This window comes from Trichoplusia ni, chromosome 18 (genome assembly GCF_003590095.1).
Source record: "Trichoplusia ni isolate ovarian cell line Hi5 chromosome 18, tn1, whole genome shotgun sequence".
NCBI classification, from domain to species: domain Eukaryota; kingdom Metazoa; phylum Arthropoda; class Insecta; order Lepidoptera; family Noctuidae; genus Trichoplusia; species Trichoplusia ni.
This window is the reverse complement of record NC_039495.1, coordinates 7,779,355-7,799,441: the sequence shown is the minus strand read 5'-3', so window position 1 is coordinate 7,799,441 and position 20,087 is coordinate 7,779,355. Positions and strand designations below refer to the sequence as shown.

Below are 20,087 nucleotides of genomic sequence, written 5' to 3'. Positions count from 1 at the left end.
AACATTAATAAATAATAATATAATAGTTATTAATATAAACGTCACAACCATTCCGGTACATCGGTAATGAGCATTTGATTACCGCATTCATTAATATTATCTATCTCACAAATTACATTACGATCGGGTGATTAATTCGTTCTATTCATTATGGCATAGGAAACTAAGTATTTTGTGACGTCATCATTTAGGAAAATGTTTTATAGCTTTCCGGTTATAAGAATAACGTAAATGTTCTGTAAATGATCTGCTTAAATTGAAACGGCGTAAGTAAAACGTAGAATAGGAATAATAGGAATATGCTACAAAATTGCGAATGCACGTTATAGCAAAAGACCGTATCTGCGAAGCCACTACACTTTGATGCACCGTACCGCGAAAAACTAAGGGATAAAACTTTAAAAGTCTTAATTATAATTATGTTATTGATTGATACAAAAACATAAATGAATCAAATAACCCTGAATTCGTCCTTACTGAACTGGACCCCAATTCCGCTAGGTATTTACAATTGCCGATGCCTTTGCAAATGCAAACGCTTAGCAGACCTTTGCAAGCATTTGCAGAGACCTTCGCAAATGCTTAGCACGATACGAATAGTATAATTTTAATCTAATTTCTATTCATTCATCGGCCATTGTAAAATAGCAGCTTCGGGCCCCTGGTCACTCGCGGCCCATGAGTAACAAAGGTGGGGAGGCCTTTGCCCAGCTCTGGGCAAAACCGGGCTAGTAATAACAATAAATAATAATGGAACTAGCTGACTTACCTACTACGTTAAGAATTTTAACACTAACTCATATAACGTGGCTTTATAATAAGTAAAAAACGCGTCAGTATATCCTGAGGTTATCCTTATGTCAGAAACTAACAAACCGTACTTATATATTACGCTGGTGTATATTAAGTAGTTATTACGAGTAAAGAATAAAATTAATAAAAACTGCTTAACAAGAATCAGAAAAAAAAGTATATTAGATCATCATGGACGTCATAACTTCCTTTGAATTGACGTTATAACGTTTGAAATTTAAATATGCATATATAAATATTTAATAAAAATTCCCCTGATATATACCTACTATAGCCACCTCCTTTCAAATAAAAAAATTCTTGCATGACTGCATGGCTCGTATATATTTCTCAACTCATCTGTGCCTGCACTTTCGACTGCACGGATAGCCGAGTGGTAGAGGTCACCATGCCAAACTCATAGTACGTAAAGTGACTCGGGTTCGATCCCCGCGTAGGACAAGCGTTTGTGTGTTTCACGAATGCTTGTCCAGAGTTTGGGTGTCTTTGTTCATGTGACTTGAATGTTTGTGTAACTCCAGCGACACAAGGATAAAATACCTTTATTCGGGTGTCGTTTAAATAAAAAATAAAGAGCATAGGTTTTGATTCCAACTTTAAGTAATTTTGGTCAGTGATATCCAAATTAAATAGGACCTACGGAAACGGCATTGTAAGTTTACAAGGTTACCCAAACGTGACAAGCAGAGATGAGTTGAATCGACGAAGATTAACAAACTTTAATTTCTCTACCTTATTAATTTCCGAACGTATACGCACGAATATTAAAAACAACTCACAAAGCATGTTCACAAATACAATAATTTATATTTATAAAGCTTATTCATCTAACAAATTAACATCGTATTATAATGTTTAGCGCCGGCGGGGGATCGTCACAGAATGTTGGTAGGCCTGATAATAGTGGTTTCGGGCATACCACACTCAGCCCGGTGCGCGGGACAACGCGAAGGCCTCGCCCGGACATCCCAGATTTTGACAACGATAATGTAAGGCAAGTATTTCTTACGCTTTTTTTATTGAGGCATGAATTGAGGTTTTTCGTCAAGTGATATTTATGCAGTAGAACCGTTATCATCATATGATTGTACTAGGTATAGGGCGCGAGCTCGTCCGCGTGGTTTTGTACATATACGTTAGGTTTTGTTAAAATCGGATTCAAATTTGTTGATTTGAAAATCGTACCAGACTTCAGTCTACTGCTGTCTCCTCCAAAAGAAACCGTTGCCGTGAAACGCGGAAAAGACGTTGTTGTCCTTGTTGCGGAAAATGGACACCTTTCTACAGCCTGTAGCGCGCTGTCCCGTTTCCACACCTGCAGCAGTTCCACTTTGAGATATGTGGGAAAACCTATTAGATAAGGTTTATGTTTTTTTAGATCTAAAGATAAAAGTTTGTTTTAAGCTCTCCCCATTTTGGGAGTACAACATCTATTGTAGAAATGTCACTTGGCTAAACCAACTGTTCTCATATGAAGAGTATAATTTGCCACATTCATTTACCTATTTATTATAAGCTTATTTGCAGAAGTACCCTCATCCTCAGTCTGTCGCTTCGCAGCTTCTCAAACTGTATCTACTCTGTGTCATTTACCTATAAGTATTTATATGTCACACTATTTTGTGTATTTGTTTTAATCTGTGTATTTACTTTTTCCTTTTTTAATTATATATAGGAGGATTTAATGTAATGCGTCATGTCAAACTTAATCAAGTGCTCATTCTACATAGGTAAGGCATTCTTGATGATAAAACATCAAAAAAACAAGTTAGGAATATACAATCTCTATGTTAAATTAAAGATCTTATTACCGGTATTATAAACTGGGCTACACCTTAAAAATCAACCATATATGAAATTACCGTTGTCTGATTAAAACTTGTGTCGAAATCTTTTGAAAACCCCAAAATTCGAAATGACTATTGCTTCCTCGAGAAAGTTATGTTGTAATTATTAATAATACAACATAACTTTAATAATTAAATCCAGTGTGGAAACTTAACGTCTTAAAACCGGCAACTGTAAACATTATTTTGTTTCAAGGACACTCATTACTTCTCTTAGAGCACTCGGTACGATTAATATTAAAAGAGAGTAAAAAATGTTGACGTCCAGTAAAGTGTAGTTTAGTAGAGGTCAGGTTTCTTTAGGAGTCGTCCAAAGATCAGCTTTACTGACTCAAATAAAAGGCGAAAACGACAGACGTTTGTATTATAATTTTGTTATAAACAAAACTCATTTTATTACTCGTTTTAATTGTTTCACAAGCAAAACCGGTTAAACTGGTTGAAGAACGAATAGACATAAATAAATAACGTCATAGGTCAGGTTTAGTTGACGAAGATATCCGAAGTTTGCCGAAAGATGTGAAGGATAGCTATTTTATTTTTAGTCTGTGGACTTTCCTTCTAGAAGGCAGCCTGCATGCTATATACCGTTGTTTATGTGAATCAAAAATATATAAATGGTGGTAAATAAGGTACTTATATCTATAGCCTATGAAAAGAAACATTAAACATAATTAAATTATAATTAAATTAACCGCGATGGACTAATAACAAAAAAGAATCAACGAATTTCCTACCGAAAATGCCCTTATTTGCACATCATGTTTTTTCCCCAAAGCTTTACTGCTACTGTAAACTTGATTTTTAATCACAAGTTAACTTTATGTAGTTAGTTCTCATTGGAGCTCCTTCCTATCTCGACTACAATTCTTCAGATTATATTTTCCTTAGCCATATTTTTCTTAAAAGCAGGAAGTAGTTTTTAAACCAACATTATTAAAAAAAACCATTAGTATTTCTTCACTGACATTTATTGATTTTAACTTTTACTGTCTTTACGTAAGATTTTTTGTAGGAAATGCAGTGGATTTTTAATGTTTGTTCGTTAATTATTTTTTATGTGTATTTATAGATTTCTTTTATTGTTTTCAGTAGTGACGACGAGCCCGAATACTGGGGCGGTGGACAACTCACATTCATAGTTCCTAAACCGGGAAGTACTAACTCTAACCATCGCGTCACTAACAAAGGTGGACAGGTAAGAATCTACTTAAAAAGCACACTTTTCCTTATCAACTGACAGAATTTTCATAACACTAAAAAAAACTAAGAAATTGAAGAAAAAACAAATGGATAATGACATTTGTCAAATAAGCTACTGGCTTGAATCTTAATTGGAAAAAACACTTTACCACACTACAATAAAAAAGAAAATAGTGCATCATAAACACTTTTGAAAAATAAACTATTATAGACTGTATAAAATAATTCCCAAGGCGGTAAGTTTCGGTACTTCGTATCCTACATTAAAAAATAAAGTCAAAGCATTCCATTTTTTTGTCCTTGACATTTTATGATCGAAAACCATTTTTTTAGAAATTATGAAAGACAGTTAATATTATTTGTGTTGTACTTTAAATACTATTTACCTTTATAATATTACTAACTATTCGCCCGCGGCTTCGCCCGCGTCGAGGTCGGTTATATCGCGTTTCCAACAGAACTCTTCAAAAGTCCGGGATAAAAACTATCCTATGTTCGCGCCAAGGTCAACTCTATCTCTGAACAGACAGACCGAGTTACTTTCGCATTTATAATATTAGTAGGGATTCAGTGAATTAGTTATATAATTATTAACTCAATATCAAAGCAAATACGCATAAACTCATTAAAATTGTGTTTGCTTTGTATTCAGTAAATTTTAATCCCAGTGAACATACATTACTAAAGTCTTAAGCCTATAATGTAAATTAACATAATTATAATGTGAAATAATTCTGATTAGAAAAGTCTTACGCTAAAGCAATGCTGCGATACAGTAAACAAAATGATTTTTTGAATAATAACATAGGCGTAATTACGATAGACAGCTGTCATCATAGTGAAGTATAGCCTAATGCTTTTTTGTAGTATACCTTAACCTGAATGATCAGCAAAACAAAATAATACAGTTTACTAAGAATGAACAAATCGATAAAAGCCACGCAGCAAAAAAAACAAGTATTTGAAATCATACCTTTTTAATATAAAGACAATTTAGCAGAATCGCAAATACCGATATTGTTATTTTAATAAACTTGTATACAAGGAAACATACCCGGATGTGGCTAAACTTACCTTTGCCGTAATGTAGCAAAAAAATAACAGTTTGACCTTCAAAATGTCTACGAAAGACTTTCTCAACATTCCACATTTTGTTTATTAATTCTATCAAAATATTTATCGGTGTAACGTGGTTATGAGTTATTTGTATCCGCGTAGTAATGAGTTTTAAAAATAGCAGCACTGTAATGTTTTAATAAGTGTCGCCATTGTCGCAAAGATTAATATTAAAAATAATATCGACTTATTAAGTCTGATAATAAACAGCAAAGCTTTAGTAATCTTTTTTTAGTACACGTTACTTTACATCAATAGTTTTTTTCACTACAATTTCCTTTGATTACTTGACGTATAAAATTTGTAAAAAATAATATTTTAACCGGGGATTTATTTTTTATATTACAGCCATTAACTAAATAGAAACAGCATGGCATGAACAAGCATTAGATAAAATATTTTTTTTTAATAAATAGAAAAATCATGTCGTGCGATAATTAATTTGCCACAGATAAGTAAAAGTATTCGAGAACTGGTTTGATTGAGGTCTCTAACGTTTTGCAATCTGGTTATATTATCTCGAAACATTTTTAACTTTAAACTTACACCACAAAAAATGCTTGGGTCGACCTAAACGTTGGTTAGACACCTAGTTACTGGCATGAAATGGCGAATTTAGCGAGGGTAAGAGAAAAATACTATCGTGCGTGTGGTCAGTCTAAGCCTTGAGCACAGATTATTTGCAAAGTGGACTAAAACACATTTTTTTTTACTCAACAACATAATAAGCTTACAGTTGGAATAAGCCAAATACATCTTATAGATACTTAAATAACAAATCAAGCATATATTCCGAAACCTGTGAGGGAATTGACGTATAGTCAGTAAAGTATTACATAGATAGTAGTACAAGTATTTACAAAGATTTACTTTGAAGATTTCATAACAATAATCCCACGTTACCTATTAATGAATATATACTCCTATTATGTATGCATCGATATAATATATGTTATCTTTAATTTCGGGCGACCTTTCCTCATTCCACTTTAAAAAACGACGATCTTAGTCATCAAAAAACAGTGGTTTAAATGTTGCACTGATATTTTAAAACCACAAGTGACAAAAACAGATGGAGCTGTACACACAAAAAAATACTAGAAGTGACAGCTCCATGACGCTTCGTACATAAGACAAAGCGCGTCTCCGATACCCGATGATGATACGATGATAGAAACTCAAAGAAGATCGTATACAACTGTTTAGATCAAGCTGGTTCGAACCCCCTAAACTAGTAAAGACACAAGCCCTGTATCTAATAACTAGCTGTTACCCGCGACTTCGCCCGCGTGGTTAGAAGATATAAGTTATGATTTATATCTGCCCTGTTTTTACCACAGTTTCCATTGTATATTCGCTCCTGTTAGTCGCAGCGTGATCATATATAGCCTAAAACCTTCCTCGATGAATGGTCTATTCAATACAATTTTTTAATACAACTTGTTTATTTCTACTTTTTAATTCGATTCAAGTCCAACTCTGTTCTCGATTCATTCCTAAACCGATTCTATCAATCCAAACCAAACCAGGACAACTGAATAACGGGCGCAGTTCCAATTCGAACCACTGCACGAATAAGCGCTAGCGTCGGCCTTTAGAATACCGCCTCCATCTCAATTTAATTGAAAGGGAACTCGATTCTATTGAAAACAAGCCCACTGAACTTTAACCACTATAGGTATGTATATAGGTATGTATCTATACTAATATATAAATCTGAAGAGTTTGTTTGTTTGAACGAGCTAATTTCAGGAACTACTGGTTCAAATTAAAAAAATATTTTTGTATTAAATAGACCATTCATCGAGGAAGGTTTTAGGCTATATACCATCACGCTGCGACTAATAGGAGCGAAGATATAATGGGAAATGTGGAAAAAACAGGGCAGGTATAAATTATAACTTATATCTTCTAACCACGCGGACGAAGTCGCGGGCAACAGCTAGTTATATATAGTAGGTGCACAAGGCACGTCATTAGTATGAGCTAAGATCATTGGAGCGTAATGCTCATCCGTCAACCCGTTTATTGTATCTGCCAATTATACATTTTGTGTCTTATAAAGCACGTTTTTTTGCTTTGCTTCTGACAAACATCGTATTTGGTTTTGTCTGATATTTATAAAATGTATTTAATTGCCGTTTTTTATTTAGTTATAGTGTTATTTTTAAATCATTCTTCATATCTTTGCAATGTCCGACATCCCATAAATGCTCTTAACATTTGTTTATGCACTTAAATGGTTGTAGCATTGTGGAAAAGCAAATAAAATTGAGTATTGAGTATTTTTTTATTGACTTTGACTATTAAAAGACTCAATCTTTTAAGCCAAGATTGAGAAAAAGCAGTTTAAATATTAATGATTAATTAAATCATCGTGAATCATTTGGTTGTACCTATGTCACTATTCTCATACAATTGAAAATCGGCAATAGCTTTCAAATACAGCGTTTAATTTCCGAACAAAACAGAAAACAAAATAGCATCAATATTAAAATGATTGTAAATTTTCACGCGTTCGAAAATAATAACTGATATTACAGCGATATGCCCCAATGAATTGAATAATAAAGTATTTATTTTACCCTGTATTATTTAGGTTTCCGCCCACGGCTCGCTGTAATGGTTACCTGTAATATTCATGGGCTTATTATAGAGATTTACAAAGCTTGGTTATGCGACGTGATTGACTTTCCGACTACCTCTGGGGGTCTACCACGGTCTCCTGACGTAAAACTATACAGTTATTAAAGAGAGACAAATTATTTCACGGTGTAGAGCGGCATCTCTTTCCCACGTTATCAACCGTATTTCTCTAAGAGGCGTTGGTAATCCCCCAGGGTGGTAAAGTTTACTCGTTATTTTATTATTCAGATGTTATTAGTATTGATGGCTTGTATAACCGTTGGTAAATATAGTTTAGATTCCAAGTTTATGGAATATATATCGTATTTGTGTAATAGGGTCTTTGTTTGATAGTGTTTCAAATAATATGATCTACTACTTACGATTAAAAAAAGGCTTGAAAAGTTTCAACCAACGAAAGAGGTTTTTACATATATTACTTGCTTTAAAAATAGTTTTATTTACTCCTTATGAACAACTTAGTACTATTTTACCACAAATCTGTTTACTATAACATAACTTTTTGAGAATAAGACGAAAATAAATAAATTTGTTTTTTCGAAATCGCTCCCGTGACCTGATAAACGTGACGATGGAAAACTCCTTGACAGTACGTTCGACTATTATAAATTTTACGTACACACATCTAAATTTAATTTATTTCCATTGATGTTTTATAAATACCTCGTCCTTGTTCAAAATATGTCGATCGGTAAATCCGCTTTAATAATAGCTCTATATAAATTTAATCCGGCTTCAGTTCGGCGAACTAGTTACAATGCAACTATACATATATATGTATAAATGTATGAGTTTAATGAAACATAATGAAGGTAACATATAATATATACAGTGAAGCGATGACTCAATAATTCTCCAATGTTTAGGACGATCAAATTATTATCAAGTAGTCTTTATAATGGGAAATTACCGCGTCCGTATGTTCGTCATATAAATACTAATAAATATTCGACACGTTTTTAATATTTATCTGAGCAACAAAAATTTACAAAGATTTAGGAAAGTAGTGGAGGTTGTTTCATTTGCTGTAATTTCATCAAATTATGTATGCGGGGCTTTTAAAATAAAATACGTATCCACTATAATTCGTCAAAATATTTTTTTTGAAAAACCTGGTTTTCTAGTTTTTCCGTCATTGATTTCGGTTGTCGAGATCTCTTAAAGCGCCTGTTTTCTTGGACTGCGACAAAAGACAGACATTCACATTTACATATGAATATAGGTAATGGTAAAAGTTAAAATTGGATGGACATCATTCATTTTGTAATGGTTGATACCTAAATATGTTTTGCATATTAGATTAGATTATTCTCTGGCACTACACTAAATGTACTTCAGCCTGTTCATATTATCATTAAATATTTAGATAGTCGTAGTTAGTACAGGAAATGGTGTCTAAGTATCATTTATTTTAGAACTTAAAGAAAGGTAAACAATCTTGGTGTGTCTTCTTGCCTGAACCCTCAATTTAATAAAGACAAAAGTACCCAGGTATAAATTCTTTATTATGTGACTGTTTACCTTTTTTCAGTACTGAAATAAATGGAGTAAACGTATTAGCATTTATATTTCTGTAACTGTCTATTAGCAACTTAGTTATTTAATATCTTGCACTCGTAGAAAGTAGACTAAAACCCTCTTTGTAGCCCGTAGTTCCGTAGTAGTAGTTAGTTTATATTTAATAATGGTCAATTCATTATATGAAAGCTTAATAAAATCGCATGAAAGCGTGCAACCATCTCTAAATAGATTGCAACACCTAAGTTACAATCGGGCCTCGCGGGTCATGTATGTAATGATACCCCATTTACTCTAACTGCCATTTATAAATGTTACTTTACTGTTTAAGTGATATAATCTTGCTTTTCCAAATGAGAAAATGTTTAAAAAACCTCCAACACTCAGGACCCCAAGATACAAGCTGCTTAGTTTGGGGACCACTGTCAATTTGGCTTAACAGTGATAGTTAAGCCAAAAATATCACTCTATTTTTGGCAGTAATTTAAAAAGACGCGAGAATTAACGGTGAATTTGCGAGACAACTATTTAATTTTGGTTTTACGCATGATGCCTTTCAACTCTACCCTAAAATGTATCGACAGTTGACCCGTTGTATAAACCTGTTTAAAACTAAAATATGTAGTTAATACTTCACTTTAAATATCAACTTTCAATTTGATTTAACATTTTGTGGTCGTTTTCGTGGAATTAAATTGTTTCTGCTATTATGGTTTTGTTTGATATTGTTTGCAATTAAACTCTGATTCCAATTCCTGATATTGGAAAACTCATTTAATAAATATAGTAAAATAATACATCACACTGTTTGATGTATTCACATCAAACTGCTAAAAGTGGCCTTAGAAAGAACTTGTATATAATGTTGTATTCTTGTAATATTTCGTTATTTACACAGGTTTCTTACTGTCTTAGTTACGTACAAGCAAATTAACGCACGCAAAAAAAACCTGTAGCTTTTCATTTTTTTTTTCTCCCGCACTTAGAAATCAATTCTTATTTCGCGACATGCAAAAATCATCTAGTCTCCGTGGATCACACATTTGCTTGTCCTTCGCGAGGATGGATGCCATGACACATCATACTCATTGTGTTTGGCGTAGCGTCCACTCAGCTATCCGTCCAATCTATTTGACGAACAACCACAAAATGTTAATTCACTCGTAATTAATAACACTCAAAATTACTAATTTGCAATTATTTTGATTACCGGTACTATAACAGTTTGTATTTTCAGGGACAGACTCAGGGCCAATGTGGTAGAGTCATGCTGAACAACCCAATCCCGCTGGTGGTGAATGGTACCCCCACATTGGAGGGCCAATGGCCTTGGCAGATAGCACTATATCAGACGCAGGTAAGATTGTATTAATTTTAAGGTACCTTCATAATCAGCCTGGCCTTTTTCCAACTATGTTGGGGTCGGCTTACAGTAAAACCGGGGACTGCCTATCTGACCTCCTCAACCCTGGAAAACACGATACCTCTTAGACTGATTGTCAGACTTTCTACCACGCTTTTGACTTCCTGAAACGACTATTAAAGATGTTTAAATAACAGCCGGGACCAGCCAATATTGTGACACGAGAATTTATCACATAAGATGATTGAAACTCTATTAAAAACAAGACTAAAAAGTAGGGAAGGATGGAGAGATAATTGCTTAGCAAAACGGCAAATACTGGTTAGGTTATGTGAAATTGAGGTCAAAACAAAGACATGGAAGCGGGCAGTTAGAAACAGAATTTATATTACACTACCATGACTACTAAAACTTAATTAACAGTATGTTATTCTGTGGAGTTTCTGACCCCATTCGTCTGTGGATGTTTCCCTCTAGTGTAATTAATAATACGTGCGAACTCACGCCGGCTCCCGATGGGGTTAGCAGACGTTCAGACAACCACATTTTCTACGTGATTTTTTAAGTCGCGGGTAAAGATGTTGCATATTTTTAACTGTTTGGAAGTTGTTGTCTTCCCATTAAGTTGTTTTAACTGTGCGTTAAAAAGTATCTTTGAGATAACATAAATAACTGATTTATTGAAAATGCACTTCAAATTGGAGATTAGTATTATTTTTGTAAAAAAACGACCAAGTCTCTTTCCAGGAAGTTATCCCGTGCCTGAAAAAAACTAAAAAAGCTAAAACTAAGCACTTAAATTCTAATTTCAGACGGTAGACAACAAATACATCTGCGGCGGCACGCTGGTGAGCCACCGTCACGTCATCACGGCAGCACACTGCGTGACAAGAAAGGGGTCTCGTCGGGTCGTCAACCAGAACACCCTGACTGTGTACCTCGGGAAACACAACCTCAGGACCTCGGTGGCCGGAGTCCAGATCAGGTTTGTAAGTATCTTAGGCAACCACATATTATATTTTCTGAGCTCAATGTGTCGCCCGTCAGATCCCTGCCTAGGACAAGCATTTGTGTGAAAGACCTTAAAAGCAGGGACCAGCTTAAGTAAAATGGATAGATTGAAAATGCTGCACCTACAAGTTCCCATTTCTTAAGTTGGATGATAATGGGGCCTAATTTCATCTGTCGAAAACGTCGCAGTTGTGAAAGCGGGATAGCGAAAAACACGTATGGTGCTTTGTCTCTTTTCAACTTTAAGAAAATGTGAAAAACACTCGGTTCCTCGCTGTTTCCTCGGTTCCTCGCTGTTTCCCTCGCCTTACCTTGCTTGTAGTTGCTGCTATAATCAATTTACCTACATCGTTTATTGCAATTTAAATAAAAGCTCGTGAAAAGACAAATCTACTGACATTACCTAGAGAAAGGCAACTTAGTTCTTCAAGCAAGTACTTCAACTTTCTCTTGTACAGTCAAACACAATTCGTGAGATTTTCTTTGAACTCTTATCTCAAGGCGATAAGTTCCATTTTCCCATTTTCTTTTGTTACACAGTCTTGAGGACGACCGTACATTGAACCATTTCCACTACAAAAGTTTTATGACTCGCTAATGAGCTCTTAAACTTTCAGCTTTATATTCAACACTTGTATTTGTTTCTTTCGCTTCAGTTGAGAGATATCCGTATTCCGATCGCCTTTCTCTGAATGTTTTTAAAGCTTATCAAGTTATAATTAAATGAGCATTTTATTTATAAAAGTGCTTCGTTGAATGGAAATTTCCATTCATTTAGCTTTGAGTATGATTCCTGAAAGTTAAATAGGTATGCATGAATATGAGTACTTGGACTGGGATATCAATTAGATTTTTCTCAAAGCAGAATTATGTTTGAACGATCGGTTTTTTGGGATAGTTTTTTATTGATACTTACTCCTCAATTTACGTGCAGAAGTTTTTACTGATTGAGAATGACCGAAAAGTTTTCGGCCTCCTTTTCGAAGTAGTTAGAAAGGAAATGTTAGATACTGTTGACTTTAGAAATGTTATATTTATATTAGAGTTTAGAGTTAGAGAGCTCTCAGGCAAAACAACCTATGTAACAGTAATGATAAATCCCACTTACTCACCATGTTCACTGATTTAAATATTAGTTGAGGGATCTAGGTAATATTTACCTATCCCATTAAAGTAAAATAAACTGAGTATTTTATAAAATTATATCATAGAAGTACCTAACTCTAGCAATTTTAGAAAGTTTGTAGTCGGTATCTTCTGGATTTACTCCGATTTCATAATTATTTTACTAATAGGAAGCCAAAATAATTTGTGACTTAGACTACATAATTATTAAGAAAATTACTGCCTCTAAAAGTGAGCGCGAGTTACCCAGTGAATAGTAAAAATACATAATTAACAAATACATTGTTATAACCGCCCGCTAGGATTTACTATCAACATTCCAATTGCCAAAACAATAGATACCCACGAGCAAGATTTATTAATATCAATTACAATCCTTTGTTATACCGGGCTCAATCCGAAGCACGATCACAAGTCGACAAGTTTAATTAACTGATCGCCGAACTTTACTCTAAAACAAGTGATTGATTTCGGTCGGCTGCCACTAGATGGAGCTGTACCATAATAGGGAATAATTTATCGGTGGCTAGTCTGGTGCGGTAGCATTCGTGAGTTATTTAAGTTCTTGATGTTGCGTGCTATATTGCTATATTTAGCATTTGTTGAAACGAGAATTAAGGGTAAAAACTTGTAAGTGGGGTTGCCCCAAAGAGTTACGCAAAGGGAAAAAGAAGGAACATGGGTAGGTTTAGCTCAGTAAATGACTGACACTCTCTTTTGGAGGAGACATTTAGAAAAAATGTCGTCCGGAAAAAGGGGCGAAAATAGTGACAATACGATTTGATTTTGATATGATTATCATGACTATACTTTTAGACTTAACTTTCATTTCAAGATACCTACATATCCAGAAAAAATGTTTTCTTAACTTTTATGATAGACTTTTGTGTAACCCAAAAGTTCTAATAATATCCATGCAGTAATTAAATATTTAAGTTATTGCTATAAAACCCTGCATCAATTAAGTACCTAGATAAGCGCCTTAATAACATTCGTTAATACAACTAAATAAACCAGGACAAAGCAAACTTTGATCATTCACAAAATCATCTACAAAGTTTACAAACAATTAAAATTATAGGTAAGTACAAAGGCTCGTAAAACCGCAATTACAAACAATATCCCAGTGATGGACGCTACAAAGCGTCGTATTTTTGACAATTAGCTTCCCCCAAACATGTCCCGAGTTTATGTCCGAACCTGACAGGAATACTTATTAGTCGGTGGTCGGCTCTCGGTCGATCGATATCATTACTTTTTTAATGGATGCTGCGTTGTGAATTTCAACTAAAATTGTATGTGTACCGGCAAAATAGGAAGTAGGAAGTAGTTATTTTTTTGGGGATTTTTTTACCTCAGAACTTCAGACTGAATGAAATGAACCGATGTTGCTAATCGTTTTTATAGACATAAAAATTACGTTGACATTAGCGCTATAGATTGTATTTGATTTGTATGTGTTTGCAGTTAAAATAATGTTATTGCGCCTGCATCATCACAGCAAGAAGATATTGACAGTTGACTTTTTTTCTTCTCCTCGTTTGGTTGTGGCAGGAGCTAAGACTCGCGTAGACTTTAGACTTGGCTTGACATTTGCTACACTTTTACATTCATTTTTCTCACGATACTTTTCTATACCATTTTGAGCATGTTATATAAGTACTTTGTTCAACGAAAACCCAATAAAAATCCTCTCCTCTTAATCCGGTACAATTTTGATTCAAGGTGGAAAACATAATAGTGCATCCGGAGTACAACGCGACGACCTTCAGCCGTGACCTGGCCATCTTGGAGCTCCGGGAGCCGGTGACCTACTCCGATCATGTCCAGCCAGCCTGCCTGTGGCCAGAAGATGAGGTCGACCTCAAGAATGTTATTGGCAAGAACGGATCGGTATGTAAACCTTGGAAAAAAGCACAAATTCACAGCGAGATTTAGTCAATTATTAAATAGAGCTTTGAATGTGCTTCATGAAGGTCAAGCTGAATCATTTTTTTTAAATTGGATTATTACGATAATGGAAGAATAATGTTGTTCTGTGATAGACTTCGTCTAAACTCCTATTCAACATGGTCGTATATGTTTGCAGTTACCTTAGCTGTCAATACGTCTATGTAGGTAATTTAGGACCCCTAAATTACCTACATACCTCTATTTTTTCAGTAAACAAATAACGCACTGACCCCGCATTACATTAAATCCTCACAAAATCCAGAGCCAAATGAATCGAAGCTTCCTGATACTTAAATCCATTTTCCCAATGACAATCCGTACGAAATCGCAGCCCGGAATAACATTCGCAATTTAACGCGGTTTCCAAACTAATATTGACATTAAAACCGCGAATCGCAGATTGAAAAGTTAATATTTAAGTGGGCAAAGAGTTGAGTGCACTGTGCACAGATAATAGTGGAGTAAACAAATAGATCTATGGTTCGTTCGGTCAATTACCGCCTTAATTAATCGGCAGAACAAACGCGGCCATGTTGCCGCTTAAAATGCTTCTGTTGCAGTTCTGAACACAGTAATTACCGCCGTTTTGCTGCAAAATTTTCAATTAGCGCTTGTTTTCTTAACTAGCTGGGAACTTCCTTTTTCAGTTTTGAAACAACATTAAATTGTTCACCACACCTTTTCGCTGACTTGTCGAACGATTGCATAATACTTGTATTACCTGCATTTTTTCTTTAAATTTACTTTTTCGCGGTTTTACTGGTAGCCTCGGCGTACGTAACTACGCTTCTATTTCTTATTAATCTCTACACATAAAACTCTTTCGTATGGCTACGAAGAATTTCAATGATACCCGGTCGTATTTGGCCCGGTGGCCAGACTTTCTGGCTTCTAACTACTCGTAACGGCTGTCAAGAATATATGAATAGTGCCAGGACCCACAATTTCACGTGCCTTCTGAAACACGAAGGAACTCGTTATGAGGAGGAGAAGGAGCTGTGATCGATCAACTTGTGCTATTGTTGCTTAACTACTGACTGAAACCAAACATTAATAGATTATGTATATGAAGATAAAAATACTCTTTATTGAACCATATTGTGTTTAACTAGGTTGTAGGCTGGGGTTTCGACGACACAGGAGTAGCTACAGAAGAGTTGAGCCTAGTGGAGATGCCGGTGGTGGACCAGGAGACCTGCATCAGGTCCTACAGTGACTTCTTTGTGAGATTCACTTCGGATTACACCTTCTGCGCCGGATACAGAAATGGTAAGCTATTGCATGCTGTATTTAGAATTTAGACTTAAAGAGGAATAACACGGGGATCGACGATTAGGTATTTAATGTATTTATATTATGTAGGGTAGGTTAAAGATTTTTGAAAGTATTTTTGGTAAGTTTTGATTGTTTGTAAGATATATGTACAGTGGTGTTCATTATATACTCATTTTAACTAGTTTTAATCAAAATGTTTGCTTTGTTTGATTTTTTATGATTAACAATATGTTTACGTGTTTTGTCTAAGACAGATCTTTCGTTACTACCATTACATACTACATTATATTTTGTTTTACGGAAGGACTCCCGCTATGTGGCGAGGTTTTCACAGACATACATACAGTTCGAACATATCCACAAACATCCAGGCTGCAACAAGAATATATTATGTAGATTTTTAATACTTGTCAGGGCTGTGCTCACAGCAAAACGCTGTGGTAACTAGTCTGATGAACTATGCCATTCTTTTATAACTCAGTTTAGGTATACAGTTTCTGTCTTGACCGACGTAATCAGGAGTGAATTTGAAACGTTGACCTGAAAAAGATTTCCGCACTCTTATTTTGTATGAAGCATGGAAAATGAAATTAATTGTATAAATTAGTTATCGCCCAATCCGCTCCTTGACATATCTTCTTACTAGTTTGAGTAGTTTAAACCATTTTCTCATCCTAATCTGTGACCTAAACAATTTTTCAACTTCTTTATTTTTATCGATGTTAATATCGAATTCTTTTAAGCTATCTATAACTACAACCATTTCTTCTTCTGTTTAATAAGTAGGCAGTAATATTTAATGTACAAAAAGTAGATATATTGGTTAGCATAAAGCCGGAGACATACTACCAAGACGTGGCGTGATGTGACGCGTGATAAGTCAACCATAAACCATAGCGTGTCATTATTGAAACGATATGACTTACTAACTTTCTCCCATATAAACAGTATGAAACCGATGTACTCCTAACGCGTCACGTCACGCCACCTTACAGTAATATGTCTCCGGCTTAATATAATGCTTGTTGCTTCCAGGAGTCTACAATGAACAAACCGGCACTAGGAAAAGTATGTTTAGATTCTTTTAAAGTTTTACCAATAACGGTAGCACAAAGGTTTACGCACTAAGCTTGTACTTAAACAAATTAGTTATTAAAAGGCTCTTGATAACAATGCGATCTTTAAAACTAATGCAGATAACTGAGGTTCTTTTAACACATTTTAATTGGCTTAGATTATACTACTATTATAACACTTAACGTTTCAAACTAAACCACTGTCTGATGATTAAATAATTACTTAATAGGTTTTGAATGTAGACATGTAGTTAGATACTATACCTACCTACCTAATCCTTATAATACAATGGTGATCGAAAATTAACGCAAAATTTGAATTAGGTAAATAGAAAACAGTTTTTTCTTTTGCTTAGTTATAAGGTACGTGGGATATTCATGGAGCACATAGGGAAGCTGGTCTCCACAGCTTCAGTCATTTCATGCTGGGGGCTTGTTGATAAGGACTTGTGATTTTAAATATCAATATTTATTCAATAAGTTTCTGCCAGCTGACATATTTTGTATAAAACCACGTTCTCATTATTTTTGAAACATTGTCATGAAAAGCCAGCTGTCGATCTATTGTTTTACGATTGTTAACTACATAAATAGCGGCAAAAATTTAATCTTTCGTTAATTTTGCGACACCCTATATCCACTACAATTTACACAAAATAACAAAGTAATAACTAATAGCATGGTAAATTTATAAATAAGAAGCATGTTTAGATCGGTAAATTAAGTTGGAGTAGTTAATATAACCTACTCACATGATATGGTTTTATGAATGAATGAGTGAATGGTATTATTACATATTTAATTATTTTTGGTCATTGCGCGGTGAGGTAAGGGAAGTAATAGCTGCAACCAAAGTGACAAGTGTAAATGTATTTTTTTATTATGTTTATGATTTCAGTCGTACCCCAAATGCAATATCATGTACTTACTTGTTGTACAGGCAGTTAAAACTTAATATTTATGTCTAACTTTTAACTCCAAAAAAACTTTTTATTATTTCAAATACGGGCAGTACTATGACTTGACCTGGATTTTAATGGCAATGAGTATTGCAGATTACTTACCAAAAGACTGGTAAAAAGACTAATAGGTCCTTGTAATGGGTCAATTTTGACCCAAAAATTCATCATAACTAAAAAACAAAAGCAGTAAACGTCAAAATAATTAGATATTAAACTAATTGTTCATGGTTTCAGGTGTCTCGGTCTGCAACGGTGACAGCGGCGGCGGCATGGTGTTCAAAAGCAGCAGGACCTGGTACCTCAGGGGGCTCGTGTCTTTGTCCGTAGCGCGGCAAAACGAGTACCGGTGTGACCCGACACACTACGTCATATTCACTGATTTAGCTAAATTCTTGCCTTGGATTAAACAGCACGTGTATGATTATTGATCTTATTGTGTAAGACTAATTTAGTAAATAGAAGCGATTAGTTATTTTTAAGATTTTGAAAAAGTATGGTTTTCAAGACATACCATTTTGGTATAATCCTCGCAAATTGCAGGAACCTTGTCGAATTATGAACTACGTGACGTCAACCTACGGAACAAGCCAAAATGGCTGGCAGCTCGGTTCGCAATTTGCGGGGATCGTAGGTGCAAATTTTTAGATAGTAGTTTTGTCCTTCCATAATTAAAAAAAAAACCCTCACTCGTCTGTTATGTTTTAGTTGACTTTGTAAACAGGATCTTTCAAAAATATCTTAGGTTATATATTTAATTTTATTTTAGATATAATAATTTAACTAAAATCTTCAAAAAGTACCTATAGGTACTAATTATTATCAATTTTCAGGTAGCTAGCTAGATTTTTAACGTATTTTGTTATCAACGTCTCCGTATTGACAAACAAAGCCTTCTTTAGTTGATAGCATAACATTATTGTTGTAGCCATTTTCTTTTTAAACAAGGTATTTAAATACTACTATTGCCAATTTAAATTAGTAATTAAAATTAGAGCCAGTTTCATATACGTAAATAAACTAACTAACAAGACTGTTTGCAACTCTCTACAAAAGTGTAAGATTTTATACATAACAGTCATTTTCGAAGTGTATCTATTATATAGTATCTACAATCCATGGTAGACCATGGACCAAAAAAAAGGACGTGGTACCCAGCAGGGGTTAACAATAAACTGACAAACGAAGGCAAGGAAGAGGAAAGGCAGTTAACATAAAAAGACAATTTAAAAATAAATAAATATTTAATTCAAAATTTATTAAATTCCTAAATTTATTTAGAATCTAACTTGTTCCTTTTTTCTTTTTTTTTGTCAAGCTGCCTTTTACCTTTCTGTATTTATTCAAAATGTATAATGGCTTGAAGAACTTAAATTATATTTTGTGACCAATAATTAACTTTTAAATACTTACATAAATGGTCTTTTTTATTATCTAAGTACAATTATTATTATTTGTAAGTACCTATTCTCGTACTTAAATTAGGGCTAGTAAACGAGTGGGAATTTGCTCCTAAAATGAAACTAGATAACATTTTTAAACACAACATTAATAAAATGCGTCATAAAATATTGCTCAAAGATGTTATTGTAAAATATTGAAAAATGAATCAATTTTATAGACTGATTTAAAAACATGAACAAAATATTCCATTTTATAACAAATATATTTTTTTCAATGTATTTTGTTATTTTATTTTGCAAATTTGCCCGTTGGGGGCAGCCTCCTTGTTATTCCCTTTCCTGTGCCTAAAGGTTTACAATGATTGTAAAGTTCTTCCTTTCGTAGACGGGTATTAATATTATTTGTATAATAAAGACGGCCGCCACTAATATTTCGGTGTGAATTGACCTCAAGCCAAACCATAACAGCTGACGTTTTAAAAAAATAAATAATTAAATATGGTTAATAATTAAATATCGTTCTCTATTTACCTTTTTTAAAATTTTATTACACAGATAATTTATAGCACCCCATGTTTTATCATAAATTATTTTAATTGGCATTCGATAATAAAAAAAGGAACACACTAAATACCAGCTACGATACTGCGGTACATAACTTAGCGAGTTAGATGTTTTTTTCTTTGAATATATTCCGCAAGACTTGTGAAATGTGAATACCATTTATATTTATTTGTGTGGCATTACTCAGGTGCAGAAAATCCGAGCTTTCGACCTCA

At 34.2% G+C, this 20,087-nt stretch overlaps 1 protein-coding gene across 4 annotated transcripts in view; it reads left to right on the top strand.

Annotated features, from left to right (window-relative positions):
* LOC113502886 (proclotting enzyme-like) overlaps window positions 1-19,168 on the top strand; it is a 31,246-nt gene extending 12,078 nt beyond the window's left edge. Inside the window, exons 4-11 of one of the 4 annotated variants that reach the window (XM_026884628.1) lie at window positions 1,673-1,807; window positions 3,753-3,858; window positions 10,381-10,500; window positions 11,319-11,495; window positions 14,368-14,535; window positions 15,708-15,864; window positions 16,906-16,938; window positions 18,143-19,168. In XM_026884628.1, coding sequence (XP_026740429.1) covers window positions 1,673-1,807; window positions 3,753-3,858; window positions 10,381-10,500; window positions 11,319-11,495; window positions 14,368-14,535; window positions 15,708-15,864; window positions 16,906-16,938; window positions 18,143-18,336 — 1,090 coding nt within the window. In that variant the 3' untranslated portion in view covers window positions 18,337-19,168. The remainder of the gene's footprint in view (window positions 1-1,672; window positions 1,808-3,752; window positions 3,859-10,380; window positions 10,501-11,318; window positions 11,496-14,367; window positions 14,536-15,707; window positions 15,865-16,905; window positions 16,939-18,142) is intronic. The other 3 variants (XM_026884631.1, XM_026884630.1, XM_026884629.1) reach the window with 3 other exon arrangements.
* The last annotated feature ends 919 nt before the right edge of the window (window positions 19,169-20,087 follow it).